The sequence below is a fragment of the Pipra filicauda genome, unplaced genomic scaffold (genome assembly GCF_003945595.2).
Source record: "Pipra filicauda isolate LSUMZ 115617 unplaced genomic scaffold, ASM394559v2 scaffold71_size5581439_pilon, whole genome shotgun sequence".
Lineage (NCBI taxonomy): Eukaryota > Metazoa > Chordata > Aves > Passeriformes > Pipridae > Pipra > Pipra filicauda.
The window spans coordinates 5542079-5562516 of record NW_024104887.1 but is presented as its reverse complement, the minus strand read 5'-3'; the positions used below and the strand labels follow the sequence as shown (position 1 = coordinate 5562516).

Here is a 20438-nt window from a genome sequence, read left to right as displayed (position 1 = left end):
AGTATCTTTAAAAAGAAAACAACAACAAAAAAAATTGCTCATTTCTTTCTGTGGTATGAAACTCGTGTACTGCGAATTTCTGTTTAGTAAAAAGACAATTTACAGTTTTCTTAAAAAACAAAAAAACCAACAAAAAAACCCAACCTGTCTGCTTTCCATACGGTCTTTCCTCAGGTGCTAAATAAGGGTTCCAAAAATGGATACTGCTTTAGGAGTTTCTGCTTTATTCTTAAAATACATATTTTTTTGCTTAGGTGTTGTAAAGATATTTTAACAAGAATGTTTGGGGGTTTTTTTTAATGTAAATAAGATTGTGTCTTTAATTTTTGTTGTATCTCCTTTTTGTCCACATTGAATAGTCTAATTTTCATTTTTTATCCTTTTGAGAAGGACCCTCTTATGCCCTTCCCCGAAGACATTTCATTGAGTGTTGCTGCATTTTAAGAACGAATCTACAGCTGTTCATTGTCTTGGATTAATGCTGCTGCTGCTATAAGTATAACCCTGAAAATCAAGAATGTGTGATGCACTTTTGTTTTCGTTTTTGTGTTTTGTTTTGTTTTTTTAACATGACCATGTAGTTCCTCTGCGGATAGTTGAACCCTCCTGTAACACAGCCACTGACTGCGGGGAGCGTCGGACCTGGGGGAGCCGGGGTGTAGGACAGGGGTGTACCTGATCTTGGTGCTGACCTACGGGAATTTCTATGCAAACGCAAGCAAAGGAGAACTCTTTTAACTTGAGAGAACACTGTGCATTTTTTTGGTTTGGTTTTTTTTCCCTCCCCCCTCCTTCCTTTTCTCAAGCTGCTATTGGAAGGGTGGTGCAAATCCCTGAGGTTTTCAACTTCTCCTTCCTCCGTGGCTGGTGGTGCGGGAAAGGTGCCTGAGTAACCTGTAAGGTAGAAAAATCTCAGTCAGCTCTTGTCTCCGGTTTTAATATATTTGTTTTCTATTTGAATTTATCTTTAGAAGGAAATTGCTCATCTCTACGAAAAGATCTTTTGAATGCTTTATCTCAATGTGAAGTTAACCAGCAGTATTAAAAATTGCATGGCCTCCATCCTGTCTGCACCCCCAATTCCTTCTCCAGCTGCCCTTGGGTGCTGGAGAGCACTTGGGATCAGATGTTTTCCAAGAAAAAAGCAAAGTGAAGCCATCCACCCAGCCAAAACCTGTCAGCAAAAGGCTTAGGGAGTAGTGGAGGGAGGACTCGCTGCATCAAGGCACTGCTGTGGGGCACAGGCAGGTCCACAACCTCTTCTTAGCATGGGTCACACCTGGACCACGCGGGGGCATGTGTACCCTAAAGGAGGAGTTTACTGAAGGGGAAAAAAAGGGAATTTACTTGACTATTTATAGAAGATCCTTTAGGAAAATAAAAGTGAGGGAAGAGTAAGGAAGGTCTGAAGTCGTGTAGGAAAAACACCTGGGGATTACAACTGCCTGGAAAATAGTCTATAAATACATAGGCCAGAGCTCTCTGCCTGTTTAAGTACTTTGTTCAGCATCAATTTTTTATTTTTTTGGCCAGCGTTTGCTCTTTTACACACCCGTGTGTGTGTGTACATCTGACTCAATGTGCCTTGCATGTGTGCTAAGTCTTTCTGAAGAGATTTGGTGGTGTGTGAGCTGGGGGGACGTGGCTGGGAGGGCCGGGCTCCCATCAACAGGTTCCTTAGTGTCCCGGTGACCCTCTGGATCGAAATGAGACCTGGAATCCAGCCTGTGTTAGTGGCTGTCTTAGAGTTTTGGGATGGTGTCCTGTGGGGTGGCACCTGTGACTTTGGAGGCGAGTGGGAGGGAGAGAAAGAGAAGCTGCTTCGCTCTTCTCCTGTGGACAAAAATCAGCATTGCCATGGTTTGCCTGCAGAGCCAAAACAAGCCAAGGTCTGGAACCGGCTTTGCTGGAGTTCAGACTCTCTGCGGCACCAGGATCCCATTATCCAAGGGATTTATTCCCTACCAGGTTGTGGCTCTTGTTTCTGTGGGGTTTTTGAGTTTTTTTTGTAAAGGAGAAGTAAACACAGCTTGCTTAAAGTTCGCGAAATCGAAATGCTTGTGTTTGCAGTCAGTGACTCAGAACTCCAAGCTGTGCAATTCTGGGTTCTCCATCTCCCGCCCCAGCGTGTGATTCTGTCCGAGTCTTTCTGTACTTCTGCCACAGTAAATGTGAAAGCTTGCTTGCATTGTTTTTTAGAAATGCATTTTGCACACTCGAGTTTCGCTGAAGCTCCGTGAAAAGGTTAGTTTGAAGCAGATGAATAAAGCTATGCACATGTTTTGAAAGTTTAATTTGTGTCTCATTACCAGAAGTGACTTATCTGCCCTCTTTTGCATTCCTGTGCTGTCATTGCCTGCATTCTCTTCACCATCTTGGAGGGTATGATGTAAGGTGACAGTTCTTTGCTGACAGCTATAGCAGAAAACTGGCGCTTCTTGATTATTTTAGTAGCCTCTCTCTCTCTCTCTCTCCTTTGCTTTCTCTGTATCTCTCTGTATAGCTATATAAATATATATATTATTTTTTTATTTTAAAGAGCCTACTTTAGTAATTGAATCGGAGGGAGCGGGGTGTGCTGGCTTGTGTTTCAGATACACTTTGTACTCTCAGATGAACCAGTGCCCTTTTTGTTTCTGGTGAGAGCGTGGTGTGGTACCCGCCGGTGTCTCCATGGGGACAGGGAGCGCGGGCTCGGCCCCACGCAAAGCAGCTTTGGGGAGGGAGTGGAGACCAGTCCACTGCGCTGCAGGCTGGTGGTGTGGGCAAACTTGAGGCTTCTAATGACGAAATAAACCAAGAGGAACCCTACTGCTGTGTATTCCCACTGTGAGGCGGGAGGGACAGCCTTCCTCACTATCCTGCTGCAGGGCTGGAGCAAAGGGTGGGCTCCCTTCGGCCTTGGGGGTGAGAGCTTTATTTTGGTTTTGTTTTCATGCGTTGGGTTGCAGGTACCACCTTTGCAAACATGTTGCTTAGCCCAGAGCCTGTGTGCGGGAGAGTCAGGATTTGGTGACGGGAGAAGGGCCCTGACAGCTTTCTCCTCCTGTTCCTTCGCCGTGGCAGAAATTTGTACTAACTTGACAGCTTTTTTTCATACAGAACAGGGCTGCTTTTCTATCTACCATCACACGTGTACTTACACACCTTCAGCGGCTTCCCAGCCTCTGAAGGTCCTCGACTTGTTTACTGGGGGGATGGATGCCCCTCTCCCCCCTTCCCTGAATATTTCAGTGTTAAGGGCGGTGCGAAACAACCGCGTGCTTCGACTGCGAGCTGGGGCTGGAGAGATCCCTGCAGGCGGAGCCGCCGGGGCGTCTCCTCTCCTGCCCCCCCTTCCCCGTCGATAAGTTCTCATTTTGTTCCTGGTTTGTATTAAAATCGCTGCGAGGGGTTGTGCTCTACCTGCTCAGAAGCTGAATTACCTCTGACCTGCAGAGAGGGGCAGCCCCTCTTTGGTGTCGATGTTGTAGTGTGCGACCACACCGATCGGTAAAGGTAGTCTTTGTTTCCTTCTCCCCTCCCCGGTGATTTCTGATTAGGTTAATGCACTCTGTGTGCCCAGCTGGAAAAGCGTAGGCGTTTTCCTGGTGGTGAGAGGGTGGCTAGAGGAGTTAGTGTAAAACCTGCTGTAGCTGTGTCTGGCGCAGCCCCTTGCGCTGGTGTGGGTGATGTCACGGACTGTAAGGATAGGTAATGTCCATGAGCTGTAATGGCATGATGTATCTTTACCAATGATGTCATAATTCACACTAAATGTTTAAAAAAAGGAAAAAAAAAGAAAAAAAAAACTGAAATTTTGTTTATTCTGCACCAACAGGTCTTCAAAATTTATCCAAATTTTATTATTTTATCAGGAAAAAAAGAAGAAATTTGTGTAGATCGAATACGTTAAGACAGACAATAAGTGATGTAAATTGTTGAATAAAAATTTTAAAGTTTGTGGGTGTCAGTGTGACTTTCTTCTTTGCGTTTTCGGGGAGCAGGCCTTGTCCCTAGGGATGCTGCTTGGGTTTTGGTCCCCAAGGCCTGGCAGTGCCAGCTGCAGAGCCCACGAGCTGTGAGTACGTGGGTACCAGGTGCCAGCATGGCTCCGTTGGGTGGGGCTCCAGATGTCCTTTACTTTGTCAGGGGAAGGAGAAGGAAGGAAGCCACGTGGCTGCAGAGCTGCAGCAACCAAGGGTTTGTGTGTGTGAGACAGTGGGGCAACGAACCTCTCTCGATGTGAGCCCCACTGGGCTTCAGCCCTGCTTAAAATGGGCAGGAAAGAGTCTGGTCCCTGCTCACATGGGGATGTCCAACCTCAGCCCCAAACACCCAAGAGCAAACACACACCAAGCTGGTTTATCTTTTTCTTTCAGTCACATTTATTGGCAATTGTGGCAGTCGGTACCGTTTGGGAGTGTTGTTCCATAAGCAGTGGCAGTACGAGAGGGGGTGGTTATTTCGGGAGGGGAGTATTAGCACCAAGAGGGAGCCGGTGAGCTTTTGAAACCTTGCAGAGATGGAAGGTGGGGAGCTACTGCTGGACACGCCTGATGGATTGGATCTGGGAGGTCTGGGCGTGTGAACCCCACTCTCTCCAGTGCTTGTAGTCTCCACCGTGGTGGTCAGCCTCCAGGACGTACTGGTAGCCACGGTACCCAGGATACTGGTAGCACACCCAGCTGGAAGAAAAGGACAAGAGGTAAGCAGGGGGTTTACAGGGTGTGTTCCCCTCCCCTGCTGTGGTAGCACAGCAGTGGCAGCGGATTGTCCCTGCTGCTCCCGGTCCTTTGCCCATCACTTACGCGCCGCACTGGATCTTCATGGAGCCCACTTCGTTGTTGGCCCAGCCCATGGCCTGCAGCGAGGGGTAGTCGTCACTGATCTCCCACTGGCGGCCAATGAAGTTGTCTTTCTCGAAAATGGTGATCTTGGATTCCTTGTGATTCTGGGAGGGGAGAGCAGGGGCTGAGGGGGAGGCAGTGCTCCCTCCCCAGCATGGGTGGTAATGTCCCTCCCTATGGCATTGCTGGGAGGGTTTCCCAGAGAGGGAGATGTTCAGACCCTCGCTGGGTTTTTATTTTGGGGGCGGTGGGAGGTGTTGGAGACAGCTATGCCACAACTACTGTCTCTCCCCAGCTCTGGCCATGTACACCTGGCCCGGAAGTTCCCATAAAAGCTTTAAAAAACAGGACAGAGCAAATCCTGCTGGGAGCGAGGGAGAAGAGCTGAGCCTGCCCCTGGCATAGCTGTGTTTGCCCTTCGTAATCTCACTGCTGTAGCTTGGGACGCTTTACCGGGATCAGAGCGGGAGGCGGGACACTCACAGCGGAGCAGACGGGGCGGAAGGACATCAGGCGCTCGATGTGGTAGGCATTGCTGCCGCTCCAGGCGTCCCAGCGCGGGTACTCTCCCCTCTCCAGGATGAACTGCTGCCCGCAGAAGCCGGTGTGCTCATAACCGACCCAGCTGCAAAAACAGAGCGAGGGCTGCCAGGGCTTCCTGCGGCAACTCAGGGCCTCCTGCTTGGAGCTGGCACCGGGGCAGGATGTAGGTGCCAGGAGGAGGTTGGGGGCTGCCCACAGGTCGGGAGGAGAGGAAGCAATGATGGACGTGGGGAGAGAACCTGGGGAGTGTGTGACCACATCTGGTGCTGGGGAGGCACCCGCCCAGCTGTGGTGGGAGATGGGGTCCCCCCTCCAGGGGCCCACCCTGCGCAGGTGGCTCTTCCCTCTGACTGCTCTGTCGTTATCTATGCAGACCAACATCGCTTCCGGATGCCCTGACTGCCCTTCTCTCCCAAAGGCCTCATTTCTTACTTGTTTCCCAATTACAACCTGACACGGCTGGAAAGACCTGAATTCCTGATGCCCAAAGCAGGCAGCGCCCATCTGGCTCTGGGCAGGGCAGGGAGCTGTGGCCTTTCCCCTCTCTGGGTGTCCCTCTTCACTGAAAACAAGGAGAGGTGAGCGGGATGCCTCCACCCTGTAGGACACATTTTGCAAGCCCTGGTGCTGCCCACATGGCACCTGCCTGTCCCCAGGGTGGGGACATCTGGGAACATCCCCTTAAAGAGACTGGGGACGAGACAGCTGCAGTGGAACAGGGAGCCCAGGGCTGGGGGCAGGAAGGTGGGTGCCACAGACTGTGCAGTCCATGGAGCCCCTGCTGATGGGGTATGCAGGGTGCTGAGGGGCACGCTGAGCTGGGGGGGGGGGGGTCAAGGGCTTCCTACCACTGACCTAAGCTGAGCCCCAAACCCATGTCCTGCAGTCAGCCCACCCTGTGCAAGGTGAACAGACTGATTAGGAACACATCAACTGGAGCAGTGAGCTGATTACGGCGTGAGCACGCACGCTGCTGTAATCCCATTAGCATTACACATCCTAAATATAGCAGCACAAATCTATCTCGTCTGCTGCTGGCCCCGGCGGGATGCTCGCTGTGGGGACCGATCCCGACACGCTCTTTCTGAGCTGCTCGGGAGATGCCTCGCGTGTGCCAGAGAAGATTCCCGTGTGCAGGGAGTAGCCTGACTCCACTCCCTAACCCTCTCAGGACTGGGGAGGCTGTGAGAAGGTTCTGCCTCGGCCCTGGGGAGCTGTGCAGTGCAGGGAGAGCCTGAGGCAGAGCAGGGCTGGGCCCTAGGGCAAGAGAGGTGGCTCTCTAGTGGTGTTTTACAGGGTTACACAGGCAGAATGGGGAGCAGGCCAAGCTCAAGAGCCACTCACTGAGCACTGATCCTCACTAGATCCTTGTGCAGCAACCCTGCTCCAAACCTGGCTGCTCCAACACTGTGGGAGGCAGTTTTGAATGATGCCAAAGGCATTCTCACTGTTCTCTGGCCCTCTCTCTGTGTCAGTGCTGCCTGGGGCTGGCTGCTCTACCCTGGCAGGGTGGGATTCCCCCATGCCTGGCTTCCCCTGGCTGTGGTCCTTGGCTCCAGCCAAGCGGAGCGAGGACAGCCGGTCCTGCACCACACTTGGGCACCCCTCACCCAGCCAGCCTGCCTTGGGAAAGCATCCCCGCCACTGGCAGCTGGGTACTCACGCGCCACATTCCACCTTCAGGGAGCGGATGTTGTCGAAGCCACATTCCATGATGTTTGGACAGGCCGAAGTGAACTCCATCCTCTTGCCCTGGAAGTTTTCTTGGTCGTACACGGTGATCTGGAACGGAGAGTGAGCTGCCGAGTTGGAAACTGCCCAGCTGTGGCCCCAGGCGATTCAGCGCCTCTTGGAGACGGAGGGTCACACTCCGTCAGGGAGAGCCAGCGGAGGCTGCACCAGGCACCCCTCTGGGCTGGGACACAGCCCCGCACACGCCTCCGCGTCCCTGCACTGCTGGCCCCGCGACGCCCTGCCTTGGTGTCGGGGCAGCCGCAGGCTGGCCCCCGCTCCACTCTCCTGCTCACCCCTGCGGAGATCAGTTCCCGGGGCAGCGGTGCCGTCCGGAGAGAGGAGCGGAGCCGTTCTGGGACGGGCGGGTGGCAGGGCTGTGGCTGGCGGTTCTCCCGGCCTCTGCTCCGAACGCTCTAGGGCAAAGAGGATTAACGGGGGAAAGGGCGAGCGGGACCTCCCCGGGGGGCTGCGGTTGACGGAATCTCCCGTGACAGCTCCAGGCTTCGACGGGATGTGCCTCTCTCGTGCACGTGTTTCTCCTCTCCCTCTCAGCTCCCTCCTAGACCTGTGGCCCTGGAGCTACTGCCAGACCCTTTGGGGCTGCTCCCCACCTTGCTCCACAGTGCCCATGGCCCCTGCTCACCCTGTCTGCATGGACAGGGTAGGGCAAACAACAGCCTGTGGCTTTCAGGGACTCTGTGACTGCCTGGCATGGGACAGCTGGTAAGAGCAGGGCATGGCTGGGCCAGGATGCTGTGAAGACCCTTATGAAAAACACCTGGGATGTTTTTGAACAGGTAGGAGTCACATTCTCATGGGTAGAGGACAGGAGTGACTGTTTCCTGTGCTTGTCCCTGCCTCACTGCCCGCTGTGCAGCTTTCCTGGCCCCGGAGGGCACGCTTTGCCCTTCTCCCTGTTTCCCACCTACACACGGGGAAAGGCGAGATACAGGAGGTGTGAGGACGTACCTTCCACGGGCCCATGGGTACAGGCAGAGGGTTTGTCTGAGCCATCTTTGCTGCTCGATCGGTGTCTGGAGAAGGAAGAAAAAGACGTTTTTATTGCAGCACGTCCCTGTGCATCCTTGCTGCCTGCTCACAAGGCTGGGAGACAGCTCTGTGCCCACCACCCACAGCGCCTGTTCGAGGACAGCTTGTCCCCACTGCTGGGGACAAGCCATACCAGTCACAATGAAACCCTCTTGCTGGCCACAGGATGGGGTAGGGGGCACAGCAAAGGGGCTGTGGGGCACATCTAAAGCAAGGTGCTCCCGTCTCACTGCTGCGGTGCCCCTTCCCTCCTCCCGGCCGTGGCACGGAGCCCGCGCGCCCGCCGGGGCATGGTGCCCGATTCCCCTTTCTCCTTCCCTGGGGCCAGACCATCGCTAGGAAAAACACCCCTAAGCTGGAGCCGGGAGCTGCAGCGGGGGGCACAGGCTGCCCTGTGCCTGGCGGTGTCCAACAGACCCACCTGCTCCCCTTTCCCTGCCCGGTGCCCCAGCCTTGCCTCCTTTGGGAGGTGCGGTGGGTTCCCATGGACGGCCCAGGCTAATGGTGGGAGATGCCAACCAGTGTGCCGTGCCGGTGGGTGCCAGGAGTGGGGTGCCCTGCAGTAGAGGGGCTCTCAGCCCCTCCGGCTGCCAGCGGGGATGTGTGAGCCTGTCTTATGCCACAGGAAATGGCGATGGTCCCTCTGGGTGTCTTTTGCCACCAGGCAAGAGGAAGGGTGTCTGCCTGGCCAGCTGGCAGCAAAGGGGTGAGCAGGGGCGAGGTGGGAGAGGTGCGCATCGGTCCCAGGACTCACCTAGCTCAGGCGGTTACTGCTGCTTCGCCCATGTAATGTTTGCCTACTTCAGCGGCTCAGCTTTTATAGGGTGCTGCTGGCCGGGAACCGGTGCCAGCGTTTGCAGAGCCGTCAGCACAATGCTTGCTCTGGCATTGTCCTGCTGATCCCCGGAGATTTCAGCTGCTCATCCCCATGGTCTGAGCCACATTCTTAGGGAAAAAGAAAAAAATTTGATAATAAAAAAAAAAATAATCAGGGCGGCTGTTTGCACAGATAATCTTGGTCACAAATGACTCAACGATTTGACCGCGCTGGCATTTTCCAGGGCCAATGCACCGCGCCGTCACGGGGCGAGCCTGGGGGCTGGCCTGGCCCTGGCGCCAGTTGGCACCGTGGGGACAGCGGGGACACCTCCCCGTGAGACCCTGCGGGTGGTGGGCTCGGCTGGGTGTGTACCAGGCACAGTCACCTTGCTCCTCCAGCCAAGGTGGGTTCCGTTCACCGTGTCAGTGCAGACACCCTCCTCCCATGGCGGGCAAGGGGGGCTGGAGGTGAGGGCTGCTGTGGGCCTGGCAGACATGTCCCCACGGCCACGCAGAGCCACAGCGCTCCACACAGCGCTGCCACCGCCACGGCCCCGCACTGGGGGACCCGCCACGGGTTTGGGGAGGCCTCATCCCTGCGGCAACCACAGCCACCAGCCCCACGGCCCCTTCCCGTGTGGGGCTCCTGTGGGGCAGGCCCCGCGGGCCCCGGGGCGCCATGGCGGGCACAGCCCGGGCCGTCGGGGGTCACGAGGCGAGCGTGGCGGCGCGGGCTGCTGCCTCAGCGCATGGCTGCCGGCACAATGCCCGCGTCTGACTGCCCCTTTTGTCTCCCCGCTGGGCAGCCGCGGCCGCACAAAACAAAGCGCCCCGTCAGCGCTGCCTGCGGCATGGGCCTGGCGCCCGGCCCGGGGGACCCTGCGGGGACGCGCGGCGGGGTGGCACCCGACCAGACGGGCCTCGGGGGGCTCAGCGCGGTCCTGCAGGACCCCTCCTGCGGGCAGGGCACCGCCATGACGAGGGGAAAGCTGGGGCTTGCGGGGGCCCTTCCCCTCGCTGGCTGCTGTGGGATAAGGACAGGGATGGGGACAGTGTCGCCCTGATGGGTATCATTGTGACACGGAGCTGTGGGGCTGCACCCCCAAGGCCTGACGCTGGCTCCTGGGGCGCGCTGGCTGATCGTACTGCCACATCCCAGCAAATGTGGGATGTGCAAATGAGAAGAGCAGGACCACTGGCCCCCTGCACTCGCCCCAGAACAGGGGTCTGGAGGTGGGACGCTCCTGTGAAGCCCTCCCTGTGCACCTGCCACGGGCACCCGGGCTGAGGGAGAAGGTCAGGTTGGAGTTCGCCCTCCAGCTCGGTCCAGCCCCTCGGACATGCCCTGGCCGTGGCTCCTGCCACCCCATGTGTATAGAGGCTCTGCCAAGAGTCTGGTGCCACTAGAGGGAGAGCTCAGCCCGAGCAGGCTGGGACACCTCCGGCGCATGCGGGTGCACGGTGGGTGTGCGGCTCTGCACACCCCCCTGCCCCCGCACAGGCACCTGCCTCTCCTTGCGAAGGGAAAACACTGGCTCTGGCTGAAAACCACCCCAGGGCAAAGCCTGGAGCTGGCAGCCACCCCAAGCCAGGGGCAGGGTGGGAGGAGGAAAGCCCCCCCTGCAGACTCCACACTGGGCACAGCCAGGGACGGGTCGCCCTCAGCATACAACAGGACCTCCAGCACAGCTCAGGCTGCTGCGAGCTCCCCAGCCCCTCCCCCTGCTCACACTGCTGGTGGGGCAGGTGTCCTCCCCCCCTGTGAGGACCTGGGGGCACGACGGGGAGCACCCAGGGAGCCACCACTGCGACGATGCTGGCAGGTCCACAGGTTGTCCGGAACAACTGGTTTTTCTAGATCCAAGAGACTATAAAAACGCAGTGACCTATTTAGGGAACCCCGCGGTGCTGCAAAACAGATGCTTCCCCTCCCAGCCCGGCTCCAGGCACTGGCTCTGGCCAGCCATCTGCGTCTGCCAGGAGCACCCGAAATGCCAGTGGCACCGGAGCTCTGTCCCGCTTCTCCATAGAAAACTTCGGGCAAAACAGAGACTTCCCTTGGATGTGGGATTTGCTGGTGCCTGGGGAACCACCTGCCAGGGAGATCTGCTCAAGGCAGCCTAACCTGTGACTGGCAAGGCCAGACGGGATCATGTGGACATGAGCAGCTGGCTGTCTCGCTGGGAAGCATGGGGTGTTTATCCCTGGGGAGGTGGCAGGAGGTGGCCCCACTGGGTGGCTGGTGGCAGAGCTGTGTGACACCGGGGAGCCTGCGCTGTCCCACAGCTTGGCGGTTCCAACCAGCATCAGCCCACAGCCGCCTGCTCAGTGTGATAAGGAAGCAGGAGCTGCCACAGGCTGTAACTGGCTGTTCACCCACCTGTGCTGGGGAGCAGGGCAGAGGTAGAGTCACACAACGTGGCCCCTCGCCACTGCATCCGGAAAACCCTCCTGGCAGCTGAGATGGGGCTTCGCCACCCTTCCAGCTCACCCGTCTCCATCCCAGCTCTTCAGATGGCTGTGGCTCCCTGTGCTTGGTGCCACGTGCCTGGGACAAAGGAGAGTGTGACAAAAGCAGGCGGCTGCGCTCGCTGCCGCCGTCCTCCGCCACTGCAAGGGCTGCATCTCCTCCACTGCCCCATCCCTCGGGCCAGGGTCCAGCACAGGGCTCCTTGCTTGGCTGTCAGCTCGCTCCCACCACGCCCCATACGTGTCCTGCTCTGCTGCTGCGGTGGGACTGTGTCCTGGGCACGTGCCATGGGCTGGAAATCACAGCAAGCCTTACTGTTGTGAGGGAGCGGGGCTTGTGACACCCAGGCAGGTGTGTCCCAAGAGACAGGCTCACAGGCCGATGGCAGGAGAGACAAGACCACGCAGTTCAGCCTGTAGTGGATGGTAGCAGGGGTTTGGAGTGAGTCCTCTGGGGTACCTTGGGACAGGACATGAGCCGTTGGAGAATGAAGGGATGGTGCTGGGGGCAGACCCCTGTCCTTGTCATCCCTCTATCTGTCCTGAGCTTCCCAGCAGAGATGGAGCTCTCCCTGAAAAATGCTTTTGGAAAGAACTCTGGATGTCTCTCCCCGTGGTCCCTGTTCCCCAAGCCACCCATGTCCTGTGAAGTGCCGGACCCAGTTGCTCCCACACCTGATGGCCAGTGAAGGCTGACCCAGCACAGAGATGGTGGGGCTTGTCCTGAAACCATCTGTCCCAGGATTCTAACTATATGTGACCAACTCTGGCGTGACGTCTCAAAGCTGGACACAGTGGAAAGGGTGTAACAAAGGCTGTGCGGCTTTTGCTGCTGGGTGTGCTGGAAAATGCTTATTATTAACCACAGGCTGCCTCCTCACAGCCGGGCACTGCCCTCACAGTCAGTCCCTGCAGGCTGACAGCCCTCCCTGGGGACAGGTGCAGGGGGAGAAGCACCAGCTGCAAAACGGCTCTGCAGGCAACTCTGCATGTCCAGCTTTGTATTCCCTACGCTCCGGCTCCACCCGGCATCCCGGAACCTTCCCTGTGCCGGATCCGGTGTTGCTCCTGATGAGATCCTTCCGCAAAGGGGAATCCCAGCAGTTCGTTTGTGTGCACCAGTGCGATGCTCGAAGCTGTGCTTGTAGCAGTGTGAGCACACGACGTGTGCGTTTCCCAGCGTGTGTGTGTTGCACGGCGAGGACCGGTGTGCGTGTGCATGCAGGGTGTGCGGGCGGCCGGTGTCTCATCGTGTCACACCAGGGTGTGCGCACACCGCGCGTGCACCGGTGCACACGGGCTGTGCGTGCGGGGGGGGTGCGGGGTCACCCCGCTCCGTGGGCAGGTTACGAGTGTGCGGCGCGGGGGTTCCACCGGTCCGTACGGTGGTTATATCGCCGTGGGGGCGGTGCGGGGCGCACCGAGGCTGAGCGCCCGCAGGTTCGCGGGTGGGCAGGGCCGCCGTTCCGAGCCGACCGGAGCCGCGCCCGGCGCGGCGGGCGGCGCGCGCACAGCCGGCAGTGCCCGCCCCGGTGCGGGGCCGCCCCGCCCCGCCCCGCCCCGCGCTGCCGCCGCCGGGGCCCGGCACCGCCGCCGCCAGCACCGGGCCCCGCTCCGCCGCCGCCGCTGGGTGAGTAACCCCCGCCATCCCACCGGGACTGGGAACCGGGGAGCGGGGACCGAGGACCGGCACCGCGGCCGGGGCACCGGCGCGCACCTCCCGGCGCGGGGCGGGCCGCGGCTGCATCGCCCCCCGCGGCGGGCCGGGCCGGGCCGGGCCGTGCACCGTGCTCGTGCCCGCTGCTCGTGCCCGCTGCTCGTGCCCGCGCCCGCGCCTCCGCGGCGTTGCAGAACCACCGTGGGTGGGTGGGTGTGTGTGTGCGGGCCCCCCGGTGTCACCCCCCCCGGTTGCGGGGTGCGGGTGTGCGCATGGCCCGCACTTGTCGTGCAGCGCCTGTGGGTGTGCAGCCCCCGGAGTCACGCGTGTGCGTGTCTGCATGTGTGTGTCACCTTGTGCGTGCCCCCGCTGCGCTGTGGGGCGTGTTTTGTGTGTTGTGTCCCTCTGTGTCCCCATGCCCACAGGCCCACCCCCTCGTTGTTTTGCGGCACCTGTGCGTGTCCCACCCGTGCCGGGGGTGCTGGAGGTGTGTGCACCCAGCTGTGGGTGCTGTGGGGGCAGCTTTGCCCCTCCAGAGCGGGCAGGGACCCTCCGTGGGTACGGCCAGCCTGTCCCTGCAGGATTATTCATGTCAGGTGCCTCATGTTGGGAGACCTCAGCACCCACTGTAGGGCTCCCCAGGGCCAGTCCTGCTTCCAGGCAGAACCCCCTGGCCAGGGCCTTTCCCACACCACCAGGGAATTGTATCCAAAGCCATTAGCGCAGCTCACCGTTAACCACATCAGTGCTGGGGCCGCAGGCACTGGCACCTGGGCACCTTTTTGGGGTGACAGGGGTGGGTGGCCTCTCAGCAGACTGCTGTGCTGAGGACAGGGGGGGCTCACAGGTCTGTGGCCACCCCGGCGCCTGTTAATTTTCCCAGAGAGGAATATATGGAGCGTCGGGCGAGGGCTAGGACGCGTATCCCTAAATTGTGTGGTTTCCAGCCGGCCTGTGAGATGCAAATTGTCTGGTCAATGAGTGCCAAAGCTAAACTTAGGTCAATTACAGGAAAGTGTGGGCTCAGGGCAGTGTGTTCCTGCACCCCAAGGCTGGCCCTGGCACTGGGGGATCCCCACCCACCACCCCATCCCTCTTGGGAGCCGAGCATTCCCATAGCGCTTGCACCAGCCCTGGACTTTGCCCGCTGATGAGCCGGGGCTAAGCCCTTCACCTTTGCTGTGGGCTGGGCTGTGCTGGGTGTCAGGCTGTGAATTTGGGGCCAGAAACAGGTGGTGGGGGAGACCTGTGCGAGATGGTGTGGGGGCAGCTAACCCACCTAACCCCTGGCTGCTCTTTGAACTGTCTCCCACCTGTCAGCACAGCTGGGATCCCGCCCCACCACCTTTGCCCTGTAAGGCCTCTTGAGCTGTGTCATTGCCCAGCTTCAGGCCAAGGCAGGTGCTTGAACCCCCCTCACACACCCTGTGCACCCTCCTGGCCCATGGGGACACCTCACAGCCAGTCTGGGTCCCCTTTGCTGTTGGACATGGGGTTCCTGTGGCAGGAGGGCCCAATATCCCGCTTTGGTGACAGCCTGGTGGCACATCCTGGCTGTGACTCAGGTATATCTGGTATTGTTTTCCTCCTGACACATCCCAGCGTTGTCTGTAAGGGCAGGCAGTGCAGAGGGATTTGGAAACTCCCTAAATTTCCTTATTCTGCGGAAAACTTGTGTCCAGCAAGGAGCCATCAGGCAGATCAGCCCCCTTTCCTCTGTGTGGGAGCTGACCTGGCTGCTTGGCAGCGATGCCAGCAGCTCCTGCTCCCTGGCACAGCATTGTCCCTGCCCAGCCGGGCACAGCGGGGATGTGGGACACCCCAACACGGTGTGTCCAAGGAGGTGATGGCCACCAGCTCCTGTGCTGAAGCCGTGGGTGAGCAGGGCCCTACAGCCACCACTGCGTCGGGGAGCAGAGCGGGGAGGGCAGGCGACTGTGAAACTTGCAGTGCAGGTCCCTGCACTGGAGCGTGTCGGATGAGATTGCGTCTCGGGGAGGGAAGGAGTGGCCTGGAGTTTCAGTGAACGCCTTCCTCCCTGCCTGGAACTCCCCGGCGCCCTGTCAGGGATGTGGGGGCTCATGGTCATGATATGGGGACAAGGGAGAAGGTGCATCCCCCCCGAGCTTCTGCTTGAGAGGCTCAGGGAGGGCTACTGGGTTGGGGAACCTCAAGCTGGGTCTTCTTTTTCGCCTCTTGGCCCTTCCGAAGTGACATCCAGAATCCCTTGCCAGTCTGGGTGTCACAGCAGCATCCTCGCGTGCAATCCCAGAGCACAACTGGCGCCGGCGGGTGCCTCTCCCTCCTCTGTCATGGCTCATACACGCTGCCCCAAACACGCCTGGCCATGAAGAGTCCCAGAGCGAGCCTGGGCTGAGTCAGGGAAGGTGTGTTGGGTCTGAATCAGGAGCAAGGAGATGCTCAGCAGCCACCTCCTGCTCGCGGCATTGGGCTGCACCCATCCAGCATCCCCATGGCAGGAGCCTCCTTGGGGAAAAGGGGACAAACCACAAGGGCATTCTATATGGACTGGGGGACCAGTGCAGGGGGGGTGCCGGGGTTCCTGTCCCCCTTGCCCTACTGCTGCCCATTGTGGCCCCGTGTGGGGCACACGTGGCTGCACCAGCGGCTGCCGGTGCTGCCTGATTAGTGATGCGGCTGGGAAGGCTGTTCCCCCTTTTTGTTGAGCGTACAAAGGCTGGGAGGCAGCGTGTGTGCCGGGAGAGAAACCGCCGAGGACAAAGAGCGCGCTGGCCGCCTGTCTCCCGGTGCCTCAGCTGTAAGCAGCACCTGCCTGGTGAGCAGCTCTGCTCCCAGGGGATCCCCGGGAAGGGTCCCAGCAGCCCCCTCCCTGCCATGGGGTGAGCTCAGGGTGCTCCTGGGGGTACAGCCCTTTCTACAGCTTCAGGGATGTCCAGGCAACTGTGGCACCAGTGGCACGTGTGGGGACAGGGACACGTACAGGTGGTTCCCTCCCTGCCCTGAGGCCCTGGCAGAGCCATGGAGGACCTGGTGGGGAGCAGCCCCTGTGATGGCAGAGCCACAGGGCCCTTCACAGCAGCACCTGCTGTGGGTCATGGGAAGGAGCTGTGCTGTCCCCTGACTCGGGTCAGTGGTCACCTCGCAGCCAGCAGTTCTGGGAGAGGAGAAAGGAACTGGGTTGTTTTTATGAATTTTGTGGTCCTGCTCTGGCCAGGTCCTGCTGTTTGTCTGGGTAAAGCCCCAGGTGCTGCAGGGAGGGCAGAGCAATCAGAGCCCCGGGGCTGGATGGTGTCATGGCAGCTGCCCTGGACATGGCCAGGAGCCTCAGAGCTACATACCCGACTTTGTCCCTCCGGCTGCTTCCCCTCACTGCCTCGGCGGCATCACATGCTCGGGGCCAACACTGTGCAATGGCTTGCAGAGCTCTGTCTTCACCTGCCCTGTGGCCAAGCCTCTCCTGAGCTTGTGTGCTCCTGCCCCAGCCCCGAGGAGCAGCAGTGTTCAGGCAGTTTCCTGCCATCGCCATGTGGCTTTGCCAAGGGGAAACTGAGTTCCCCAGTGTCCCACTGGGTGCATTCAAGGGCAATGGGGACTGTGTGCTCTTGCAGGGAGATGGTCCAGGCAGTGATGGTGATGCAGTACTGATGCTGTGCTGGAGCCAAGGTGCAGCTTGGCACGGCACAGCACATCCATGCACCCCAGGATGCCTGCAGAGCCTGGGCTGCCATCATGGGCAGTGCTACCCATCCCTGTGGCCACCCAAACCTCACCCCCACACTCGTCAGAGAGCTGTAAAGCAGATGCTTCAAACGTGGGGAGTTTTCCTGTTGTCCTTTGTGCTGAGGTTAAGTTCCTGTGCGGCTTCCTGACCCGTTATATATAGCTGTCAGCCCATCCCGTGGGCGCTGCCAGCCGCTCGCTCCACTTTGGAATTGTTTATCCTCATCCCGAGCACTCGATGGAGGTTGGGGGAGGGAGGGGCTACCAGTTACCCCAGGGGCAGACGGGTCCCATAGCACCCCGTGTGGGGTGAGGCTGTGGGTGCTCCCAGGCACTGGGTGCATGTGAGGTTTTCCAGGAAGGAGCTGGGTTTTCTGCCCAATCACAGTTTTCCCACTGGCTGGGTGCTCCCCCCGCCCTGCGCGGGATGCCCAAATGAAAGAGCGACTGTTCCTGGAGGTCGCCGTCGGCGTCACAAGTTTCTACGTCGCCCTGGCTAAAATTAGACACTTATCAGTGTTGGGAGGGATGTGATTTTACAGGTTCCTGTTTATTAGAGCAACCTTCGCTCCGGGCCATGTTTCCGGCTCCCTCCCTGCCCGCGGCTCTCCCTTGCGGTTTGCGGTGGCCAGGGCCAGGATGAGCAGCAGAGGAGCCTCTGTTTCCTCAACAAGGGGCTTTTGAACGGCAGGCAGGATGCTGGTGGTGCTGTGGCTGGCTGGGATGGGGGGTTTTACCCTGGGGAGTATCCGTACTGGCAGGAAAAGCAATCAGAATGTGTTCCTTGCTGCTCACCCGTGCTGCTCTGAAACGGCTCCTGAGCTGCGGGAGATGCCGGGGGTCTTACCTGCAGTCAGCCCTGGTGCTGGCAGGGGCATGCACTGGGATGCAAGGCTTTTGGCCTTCTTTTGGGACATCCCTGTGGGTGCAGGGCCACCCTTGTTGCATCTCTAGGACTTTGTGCCCAGCTGGGGTGAGAACACAATGACTGGGGCAGTCTCAGCCCTGTGGTGCTGCTGTCCCCAGGGAGGGTGGAAACGCTGGGACATGACCCCGTGGGCTTGGGATGGCAGCTGTGGTGACCAGTGGGGTGGATTGAGGGGTGGTGAGTGGGTGTTGGCCATGCTGCTGTCTGATAGTACCCTTGCCTCTCTGTCCTGTGCAGGCGGCTGTGCCGTGACCAGCACCCTGACCCAGCGCCCTGCCACGGGGGCAAGAGTGCCCCAAGCCCCCCTCCACCATGTTCAATCTGATGAAGAAAGACAAAGAGAAGGATGGGGCCCGGAAGGAGAAAAAGAAGGAGAAGAAGGAGCGAATGTCAGCAGCTGAGCTCAAGAGCCTGGAAGAGATGAGCATGCGCAGGGGCTTCTTCAACCTCAACCGTGCCTCTAAGCGGGACTCCAAGACCCGCCTGGAGATCTCCAACCCCATCCCCATCAAGGTGGCCAGTGGCTCCGAACTGCACCTCACGGACATCGACTCCGACAGCAACCGGGGCAGTGTCATCTTGGACTCGGGCCACCTGAGCACGGCCAGCTCCAGTGACGATCTCAAGGTGGACGACGGCAACTTCAAGGGCTCGGTGCTGCAGCGGGCGGCCAAGTTTGGCTCCTTGGCCAAGCAGAACTCCCAGGTGATCGTCAAACGCTTCTCCTTCTCCCAGAAAAGCCGGGATGAGAGCACCTCGGAGACCTCCACCCCCTCTGAGCACTCGGCAGCCCCCTCCCCGCAGGTGGAGGTGCGCACGCTGGAGACCCCACTTGACAAGCAAGGGGTTCCCCCTGGACAGCCCTGCACCCCTCCTGCCACCTCCTTGCGTGCCAGGGTGCCGGAGCTCATCGGCAAGAGGTTCCCCACCGAGCTGCGTCTGCCCGCCTTGGTGCCCCCCCAGCCCCCCACCCCACGGCAGCTGGAGCTGCAGAGGCGCAACACCGGCGATTTCGGCTTCTCCCTGCGCCGCACCACCATGCTGGACCGGGGGCCCGACGGGCAGGTGTACCGGCGTGTCGTGCACTTCGCCGAGCCCGGAGCTGGCACCAAAGACTTGGCGTTGGGATTGGTGCCGGGGGACCGGCTGGTGGAAATCAACGGGCTAAACGTGGAGAACAAATCCCGGGATGAGATCGTGGAGATGATCCGGCAGTCGGGGGAGACGGTGCAGCTGAAGGTGCAGCCCATCCTGGAGCTGAGCGAGCTGAGCCGGTGCTGGCTGCGGGGCGGCCAGGGGACACGCCGTGCTGCCTGGGATGTGAGTAACGCTGTTCTTGCTGTGGGTGCTGCTGGGGCCTGGGTTCTGCCAGTGCCAGCGTCCTTGCGGGGGTGTTTGGGTTGGCAGGAGCTGTGGGAACCAGGGAGTGCTGAGGCTGCTCTGGATGGGAGCAATGCACAGAGGAGTGGGAGGCTGTGGCTGGGGTGCAGCCTAATCAGGTCTTACAAACCGTCACTGGTGGGGTTTGCCCCTCAAAATGCTCAGTGTGCTCTTGGGTTTGGTCTTTCTCCTGCCAGAGGGGCTGCAGGAAAACCCTACTCTGTGTTGCCGGGGGAAGTCTGTCCCCATCTCTTTGCTGAGGAAGCACTGTCCAGCAGGGAAGGGAGCTTTGCTCCTCACTGCCAGGAAGTTCCAAATGCTGCTTTGCAGGACAACACTGCCTGCTCCATTGCCCACATTGGCCTCCCTGGGCCAACTGGGATCCTCCCCGGGGACTGGGGCAGGCACACAGTGTGCCAGGGGCCGGGAGCTGCTGCTGGCGAGTGCAGCCCTGCGTGTGCGGCTGCTGCTGCTGGTGTATAAATAGAAACTTAATGGCTGGGTGACCCACATCCCTCACTCCTGCTGCCCGGCACTGCTGACCCTGCCGCGGGCTAGTCAGTGTCCCGGCCAGCCAGCACCCTGGCAGAGGCCCCCAAACACCGACAGGCTGCAAAGCTGAGCCCCCTCTGTGGTGGCAGGGGGTGCAGCAGTGTGACGTTGTTTAGTGTGTGTAACTGGGCTCGTTTAGTGTATTTTTAGGCCTTCCTTAGGTTGGAGGGTGTGGAGCAGGTTGCCCGCACCGGGGAGGGCTATGCTGAGCATGGCGGGGCCCCGTGCCCACAGGATGGTGGCCAGGATGGAGTAAGGGTGGCCAAGGGGCTCCATGTGCTCCTCGAGCAGATGCCGGCACTGCGGGGTGGAGTCTGCGCCAAGCTGGAGCAGTGGCTTTCCGACAGCTCCTCCCCGGAGCCCGGCAGGCGTCACCGGGCAGTGCCGGCGGTGCTGCAGGGATAACCCCTGGCCGGATAACCCCGCGGGGCCGGCGGGGCACGGCTGTTCCCGTGCTGCAGACCTTGGCGTGGAGGCAGGTGTGCATTGGATGCCGGCACACGGGGGCCAGCGAGGCGCTTGTGCCTACCAGGAGTGTGGTGCTGGGCTGGGAAGGGGAAGAGGAGATGCCGGCGCCCTTGGGGCTGCAGGGGAGAGGCTGCAGTGTGCGGCCTTGTGCTGGGACACGGTGAGGTTTGACGGCATCAGCCGGTGGGAGCTGACTGGAGGGCTGGCATTGACTGTGTCGTGGGGCATCGTTGGTTGCCACTGCAGCTTGGGCACGTCCTTGTGCAGGATGCTGTTCTCCTCCTGCGTGATGCACCACACCTTTGCC

General features: G+C 59.4%; 2 protein-coding genes across 6 annotated transcripts in view; one reads left to right on the top strand and one right to left on the bottom strand.

The window, feature by feature from the left end:
• Nucleotides 1-4366: 4366 nt before the first annotated feature.
• CRYBA1 (crystallin beta A1) lies at nucleotides 4367-9657 on the bottom strand. The gene is given in 8 exon segments (XM_039389285.1): nucleotides 4367-4667; nucleotides 4791-4933; nucleotides 5313-5454; nucleotides 7036-7154; nucleotides 8076-8140; nucleotides 8911-8923; nucleotides 8925-9101; nucleotides 9362-9657. Coding segments are annotated over 7 exon segments (648 nt in total). The 5' UTR covers nucleotides 8943-9101; nucleotides 9362-9657; the 3' UTR covers nucleotides 4367-4519.
• A 3376-nt stretch (nucleotides 9658-13033) lies between these two features.
• MYO18A (myosin XVIIIA) overlaps nucleotides 13034-20438 on the top strand; it is a 37516-nt gene continuing 30111 nt past the window's right edge. For all 5 annotated transcript variants that reach the window (XM_039389278.1, XM_039389281.1, XM_039389280.1 and 2 more), the window contains exons 1-2: nucleotides 13034-13074; nucleotides 17969-19051. In XM_039389278.1, the coding sequence (XP_039245212.1) occupies nucleotides 18044-19051 (1008 nt within the window). In that variant the 5' untranslated portion in view covers nucleotides 13034-13074; nucleotides 17969-18043. The remainder of the gene's footprint in view (nucleotides 13075-17968; nucleotides 19052-20438) is intronic.